The following is an 8314-nucleotide window of genomic DNA, read 5'->3' as shown; positions in this document are numbered from 1 at the left end:
TAAACAATGGTCAAGCCCTTTAAAAACAATTGCTTTAAAAAAATTCCTTTCAGGCTGAGACTTTTCATACCAAGTTTCAGACCTGAAGTCTTTTTATGGTCCAGTTATAAACCCTTGAAAATAAGGACTTATGTGAATGCTGACAGACCGCCAAACCCTTAATTACAGAGGTGCTAGCTGGTGCCACTATTTTTATCAAAAATTACTTCATAGCTTATATTGAAAGTTTGATTCATGCTCATTTTGTTCATTTAAAAATACTCTTTGGAAACTGTGTCAACTCCTGCAGATGATTTAGTGTTACATCTTTCCCTGTTAAAATATAGGTAAGTCATATTCATCTCTACCCCTGCACTAAACTCTACTAATATACACTTCATTACCTGCTCATGTCACCATCTAACACATATCTTTACAGTCTTCTACACATAGTGTCCAGGGCTTATTTTTCACCACACAGAACTAAATACTTATTTTGTTTAGGACAGTCTTTTTTTTTTTTTTAGTGTTTTCATTACAGTAGAAAGTGAGATGACAATTTAGATGATTTTTCCATGCTAATTAAGGGAAGACTTTTCATTAAGCTTTCTCCCATCATGGACTTCACAATCTAAACTCACTGATTTAATCAAAACTGAAAGCTAACCCAAAGAAATTACTTGTAACAGTCAATTAAAACATGTAGTGTATGGTTTCCGCTACTTTAAAAGGCATTATAAAAGCTTAGATATGACACTTCAGTCTCAAAGTACTGCAACCAGATACTAGTTTCAAATTCTTGCAAGGAGACATGAAAAATAAGCCACTGGTCATTTATTCTAATGATTACATTCAAAGCTAGCCTTTAAAAATAAAAGTTACAGGCAAAACATAAAACCATATGTACTCACTAGCTATTTAGCTAAAACAGACATTTTAGATATATAAAAAAGCAGACAATTGAGACTTAAATAAGACTATGTGAAATCAGAAAATTTAGATTTCACTATTAAAAAAAGAACACCTACAATTACTTTCCAAGCTACATCTATAATTAAATTCACTAACAAAACAAAACAAAAACTCCTCTGGTTTTTGACTGACAAAAGTTAGCCTAGAGTATGTGGTAAAAATCAAAGTTGATATAAGTTTCTATATAAAATGACTCATGATTTACTATACCATAAAATATGAACAAGAACATTCTGTTGCCTAACAGAAGAGCTAGCAGTAACAAACACTAAATGTCAAACAGTCTTCAGCCCTCCTTTGCGCTATATCTGCAAATCAGTATTGACTTCTTTTGACCAGATACATCTTTTTTGGGCTTTTCAGACCGGTAAGTTGTGTTTTACCACTTGCCACAGGCAGCAGAGGAGACAACTAGCTGAGCAAACTACAAGTGGTGACATGCAGATGTTAACTCACAAATCTAAGTCCTTAGATAAAATGATATGCAAGCGCATATTAGTACAAAAGGAATGGCATTCGTCATCCAAACAGGCTCATCATCCCCCTGCCCCCAATTGAACAGTAGTTGAAACATCAATAGAAAAAGATCACAAAGATGTCTATTCTTCAGAGTCAACTGTGAGAGAGGTCAGCAATCTATAACAGCAGCGATGGACAAGGAAGAGCAAAATGTTGGATGAAAGAATCTTGTTGAATATTTGTTCATTTACTTTTTCTGACCACAAACCAAAAGTATGCCACATTGGCTTGTTTTGAACTTCAGGCACAGATGTCTTATCTCCTTAGATCCTTCACAGATTTACAATACAGTCTCCCTGAGGCCTCTACAACCAAGTAAGAAAACTCTCTTTATCTAGTTTGGTGGCTGCCAACACAGACTCCATGTCATTAAGGATGTCAGAACTCAAAGCCTCCTGCAGACTTGGCATCAGTTCCTCTCCTTCTATATTCATCCCATCTCCTTCCAGTGTCCCAAGGTCCACGTTTGTCCCTGGAATGGCTTCAAGGTAATCTGGGAAACGGTTCTGATGGGAAGGTATGTTACTTTGGCTGATATCGCCTAGTTATAACACAAAGCAAACAGACATTAAACATATTGAAAGTATCAAAACAATACACTTGATTAAGATAACAAATTAAGGGCTTAAATCCTGGTTGCCTTACTCATGCAATTGATCCCATTAATGGCAATCTGATTACTCACATAAATCAAACAGTATTTAATTCTCAATGTACACAGAAAACTCCTCTGGTGTTTACCTTCCCAGTTCCCGAATGTTACCATACACTGATCTTTACAGTATTTGCTGTACATGTACAGTATTCTTATACTACATTCAAGAAAATCAATTGCATCTTATAGTAATTGAAAGGACATTACATAATTGAGCACAGTAATACTCAAATATGACTTTTTGTCTTCAGCCTAGGACAAGCAACAAAAATATTATTACTCAAAAAGCTAATGCACACGCAATACACACACAATCATAGGATACCAATACTATTTAGGAGAGTTTCCCCTTAGACAGAACCTTTGACTAATTTCTTACAAACAAGTTTGACACAAACTGCACACCTTTTGAATCCTCGTAAGAGACAAAAGTTACGGAAAAGAATGTTGTAATATTTCTGATCTGGTGCATATCCACAAGATAATGCTGTCAAGAATCTCTCAGCTTCCCTGAACTGCATGTTCCTTCTTGTGCACTAATGACTGAGCAAGCAAGAAAGACAAATATATCTGGGGGGAAAAAAACCCCTGCATTATGGGTATAAAGACAAACAAACCTGTATCCATTTCATCAACGCTGTTCAAGAAGTCATCGGGGGTTCTGGGTACACTATAACTGCTCATGCTGAGGCCACTGTCTGTGCTCTCATCTCTGGAGTGATATGTCCCACTACATTAGAAGAAAAGAAGTGGAAGCTGAAGGTGGAGCTTTTCAAAAATTAAGACTGTAAAATGTGCACATTTTGGATCAGCGCGATGGCTTTGATGAAAGTGTACAATGCTGCCACACAATCAGAATTAAAAGCTAACATGAGACAGCTGCAACAGTTTAATAACGTTAATTTTAAAAATCTTCACAGGCAGACATTCCTTTTTCTGCTTAAAAGTGAGTTATTTCAGTTTAGTTTGTAAGGAATCTAATTAAGCTTCATTTTAAAAGTAGCAAGGTCCAGACTCACAAAAGGTACTTGGGTGCCTAACCCCCCTCAGACTTAAGCACCTAAGTCCAAGTTTTAGGTTCCAGTGTAATCCAGAAAACTCCTGCTTGGCTGCTGCCTAAAACCACGTGGGCGCCTAAAGTTTTTGCAGTCAAAGTTACGTAGGCATTTAAGTTTCTGCCTCCGGGCATGTGCACAGCTGCTTCATGCTAGGCATCCAGGTGCCTATCTCCTGACTAAGCCCAGTAGCAATCCATAACTCATGGGAAGATAGAGATTCTACTGTCTTGCCCGTATCACCTGATCTGATAGATGTGCTCGGAGCCTGCCTAATGGACTGGGTCCCATTGGAGGTGGTGAAGGAGGAAGAAGTGGTGGTGCTCACCTGGATTATGGGAGAGCCAGGTTCAATTCCCCCCTCTGCCTGAGGGGGAGAAAGGATTTGAACAGTGGTCTCCCACCTCTCAAGAGAGTGCTCTAACCAGTGAGCTATGGGTAATTATTATGTGAGTCTCCCTCAATCTCTCCTAAGGAAGTTGTTCTACTTTAATTGTTTCTCCAAAGATTAACTGGAGCAGGGGGGCTGAAGCCCCAGCCTCCCACTTCTCAAGTAAGTGCCCAAACCACCAAGCTACAGTCACTCTCCCTCTCTGTCTGGTCCAACAACCAAGGGCATGTCTACACTACAAACTTAAGTTGACCTATATTAGGTCAATTTACAGTCACAGCGGTAATTACCTCTTGTTTTTAGCCTCTCATGGAGGTGGAATTATTATGTCAGTGTAATAGGGCACTTACACGGGCAGGAGCAAGGCTATACTGTGTACACTGACATAATTAGGTCACTGTAAACTGCCTTATGTCGACCTAACTCTGTAGTGTAGACCAAGCCCAAATATTCATCCATGGTGGAACAGCTCCAACAGGAAAGATTAAGGGGCCCCACGTCAGACTATCGCATAGCTCAGAGAAGGGGAATGGAACCCAGGTTTCCAACATACCAATTGAATGCTGTAACCAGTGGGCTAAAAGTTATGAGGCTGGCACCACGTCCTCCTCCAGCTATTTTGTGTGGCATGAGATAGACACTTAATTCATTCTCACAAGAAATAACGTAGGCACCTAAGCCGTCTGATCCAGGAAAGGGGTGCCCGGTTGTCGATCACTAGCACATAGGTGCCTCTCTGCAGCAGCCCAGACTTTGTGAGAGAGGCAGGGGCTCAGTCTCTTTAGGATCTTGCACTGGCTGGCTTAGGTGGCTTCCGACCTAGCATGCTCGCTTTTGCAGACTGCATTCTTAGGCACCTATCCCTCCCATGCACTGTATTGGGAGCCTGGTACCTAACTCAGGAGACATGGATTGCACTGCTTTTCCTGTGATTTTCTGGGTGACTAAAAGTTAAGTGCTGTGACTCTCTGTATCACAACACGCAAGTCCCTTTGTGGATCTGAGCCTGTGTGTCTACACAGAGCTTTGTACTTGTTTAAACTAAATCAGTTTGAAAAACATACCTCTAATTAAAACTGGTACAAGTTTGTGTGTAGACAAGACTTAATCACAATATTTATCCCTTGTGTAGCACATTTTATTAGCATTGCACAAATTTTAACTAAATAAAAAGACAGTAAAAATTTGGAAAAAAAAACAACCTCTTTTTTTTGTTTTTGGATAGCCCAATATTATAATAAGTGAAAGCTATGGTTGTCTCTGCACGTGCAATTTTCTAATTATTATCAGCTATTGCACTACTGGGGGCATGGATGAGCGTTCACGTTGCCCTCCCAATCAGTACCCAGCCTGTGCAAGCTAATGATCCAATCAGCATATCAAACTCGATGATGACTCGTGGTCACGTGCCACCTCAGGCATGTTGCACATACCCTAAGGAGAAGACTGTGCTACCACCAATTCAGCTCCACTTTTCATAGCAATAGTGGGAGCACTAATGTCGATCAGCCACTGGAATTGCAACCACTTTAATCTGCTGAGAACAGGTCCTGGCATGGAGGTCAACACACCAGGTGTTACTAGGGGCCTACAGATACTAGCTCTGCTATTGTTGCTTCTACCGGGGGCACCAGGGGGAGTACTATGGTGGGAAGTTTTTAGAAAAATACTAAGGTTACTATAACAGACAATGATTAGAGAAACAGACTAATTGTTCAGTTTGTTTACTTTGTGCATTTGACCAAGTATTACTTTGTATATGGTTAGGTTTCCTGTTTACCTGTATTTTTGTGAGAAAACACATAGTAATAATGTAGAAGATTTTCAAACCACTAACTTCATTCTGAATATCTAGGATGTGTTTCCAGTGGCAACTGTTATTTTATAGGTTCTGTACAATCATAAAAAGCCATAAAGCTTAGAGTCTCACTCTGATCCTGAAAACACTTATGCATATAAATAGCAGCACTGAACTCAACCGGACTATTGATGAGTGTGACTGTAGGACTGGAGTCTGAAAAAATAACCTTCCAACAGCTCGACTTAACTATACAATTTTCAAACCCATATTTCTTCAGATTATGGCAGCATAAAAACCAGAAATCCGTTAGCTGCCTTAATACTCATTTTTTCCAGTTTCAATAAATACTTGAACCCTAATGTAGCTTTTGTGCACAACTTGAATTAACATTCAGACACACTCTAACCCTTCTGGTAATGCACTCATGACAAATGTATGGCAGTAGTTTTTGTCACCTATGGACAAGCAGACATTGGATAGCTGACATCTGTTCAACACAGGATGTAAGTAAAATATTGTGAACAAGAAACACCAGACAGCTTTATTGAAGACATTTTTACTATATTATAAAGAAAACATTTTTATAGGATTATTGCTTAATAAAAAGTTTTTCATCTAGATTTTAAAACAGCATATTTGATTAACCATGCAGTATATTAAATGTTTTTTTCCTTAAGCCAGCGGAAGTCATCTGTGTTGTTCAAAGTAATAAATAAGCTATTTAAAATGTCTGTGGAAAAATAGCATTTCTATTTGTGGCATGAAATGCTAAAACTAGCACTGAACCTAAAATTAACTAAATCACTCTAGCAATGAAATTTTCTTGGCTGCTGTGCTCATGCTTGGAACTGCCACCATCTCCTCTTCCTTCAGATCACTCCTGAAAGCACACTTCCTCTGCCTTTTTAACAGAAATCTCTTGAGAGAGTCACCATTCTGGATGGCCATACCACCCAATGGTATTGTGTGTGTCTACACTGTCTTACCTGAATGTCTTCTATCCTATCCCTACCCTCCAGCATATCTACCTCTCCTCCCAGTTTAGTGTCATCTGCAAACTTGCTGAGGGTGCAATCCACACCATCCTCCAGATCATTAATGAAGATATTGAACAAAACCGGCCTGAGGACCGACCCTTGGGGCACACCACTTGATACCGACTGCCAACTAGACATGGAGCCATTGATCACTACCAGCTGAGCCCGACAACCTAGCCAGCTTGCTATCCACCATCTGGAGGGAACGGAGTACTAGGGTCTGTGACAACCTCATCTGTGGATACTGAGGAAGAGGCTAGCATTGGAAGAGGGACTGCTTCTTTTTCCTCCACCTGTACCACTTCCATTGGGCCCACTTCTGAGACCTCAGTATCGGGGTTGGTACTGGAGTCAGGGTCCGGTGTTGGGTGGGATGAAACAGTGGCTCGCCTCTTGGACTCCACTGAGTATGAATGGTGGAAAGAGAGCCGCAGCACTTGGTGAAACCCCCACAGCTTTCAAGACTGTGACTGCATTTGCCAGTGGTCAACCGACAGCTGGGGGAGCCAGTACTGAAGTCTGGTACATAGTTCAGGTACAGGTACTGGTACTTCTTCAACCGGGTGAAGGATTCCCCTTTGGACTCCGAAGAGGATTCTTCCCTCTGAGACTATGAGGTTTCTGTGCCTGCTTCCGCCTACAGATGGTGCTGGGGAGCACCTGGTGACTGGCCGGAGACACTTACAATGGGACCATGGAGGGTTTTCCTCTGTGGGGTGCTACGATGGTCGATGCCATGATGGAGCTCACTGCCCCATGACCCTTTCTGTCCCCAGTAGCCCTGAATGGCAGGGGCCTTTCATTGGTGGGCGGGATAGGGAGGGACATCCGATCCTTTTCCTCCTGAAAAGCCTCCAGAGTCAAAGAGGCTTGCAGCTGCAAGGTCCCATGATTGTGCCTGGGAGTTGGGGTGGGTCCCGGACTGGACTTGGTGCTCTAGTTGAAGTCGCTGGAGCCAGCAGTGCCTCTGGGGAGGACAAGTGGCCTACTGCTAGTCACTCTCTACTTTTTCCTCTTCACACCGTAAAGCGCCTTCTCTTGGCAAGCTGTTTCTTATGCTTCTTCCTCGGCACCGGGAATGGAGAATGGTGCCAGGAAGAGCAGTGTTAGGGCAGCGCTTCGTATGGAAGCCAAAAGGGCTTGGTGCCAATTCGCAGCGGCTCAGCTCTGAGGCTGGTCTGAGGGCTGCCTCCATGAGTACAACCTTCAGGTGAACGTCTATCTTTTTGAGTGCATGGTCTGAAGCCCTTGCAGATCTGGCTTCTCCTTAACGCAAGTTTCCCTGAGGCACTTTAGACAGCTAGAGTTCGGGTCACTCACTGGCATGGGCTTGCTGCAGGAGGCACATGGCTTGAAGCTCAGGGACCATGGCATGCTCAGCCCCTGGGACCAAAGTCCCTTGACGACAGAGACCACGATTCACACTATATACACTAACACTAAATAAGAAGTATCTACAAAAACAATATGCTACAAAGTCCAAACCACTGGGAAAGAAGCCTTGCAAGAGCAAGAGGGATCGTTCCAAGCAACCATCACAGGCAGTAAGAAGGAACTGAGAGGGTGCAGAGGTGGTGGCACCCCTTATCCTGGCACATATGCGTGTGGCTCCAGGGAGTGCCAGAGCCGGTCCTACGGATAGCACTAAGGGAAAAATCTCCAACAACTGTGCATGTGGTGGTCACACACCTAGCAACGGAATGGATATGAGCAAGCTCTTGAAGAACAATAAGAAGTTAGATATGAAATAATGTCCGGTTAAAAAATAGGGATGAGCATGTTATTTTGCTGCATGGAAACACAGAGTATGTCTGGAATACCTACTTTTACAAAGGAGACCAATATTTAATTTTAAAGGGGATTTAAAAAAACATTGATAAGCTCATGTGTACATAAAATTATTAC

At 41.8% G+C, this 8314-nt stretch overlaps 1 protein-coding gene across 8 annotated transcripts in view; it reads right to left on the bottom strand.

Moving 5' to 3' along the window:
* Nucleotides 1-1673: 1673 nt before the first annotated feature.
* The window catches only part of YAP1 (Yes1 associated transcriptional regulator), a 140188-nt gene continuing 133547 nt past the window's right edge, over nucleotides 1674-8314 (bottom strand). For all 8 annotated transcript variants that reach the window (XM_073338081.2, XM_073338091.2, XM_073338101.2 and 5 more), the window contains 2 exons: nucleotides 2743-2855; nucleotides 1674-2011 (listed from right to left, as the gene is read on the bottom strand). In XM_073338081.2, coding sequence (XP_073194182.1) covers nucleotides 1776-2011; nucleotides 2743-2855 — 349 coding nt within the window. In that variant the 3' untranslated portion in view covers nucleotides 1674-1775. The remainder of the gene's footprint in view (nucleotides 2012-2742; nucleotides 2856-8314) is intronic.

The sequence above is a fragment of the Lepidochelys kempii genome, chromosome 1 (assembly GCF_965140285.1).
Source record: "Lepidochelys kempii isolate rLepKem1 chromosome 1, rLepKem1.hap1, whole genome shotgun sequence".
NCBI lineage: Eukaryota > Metazoa > Chordata > Testudines > Cheloniidae > Lepidochelys > Lepidochelys kempii.
Note: the sequence above shows the minus strand (reverse complement) of the source record. Positions and strands in the feature narration are given on the sequence as shown.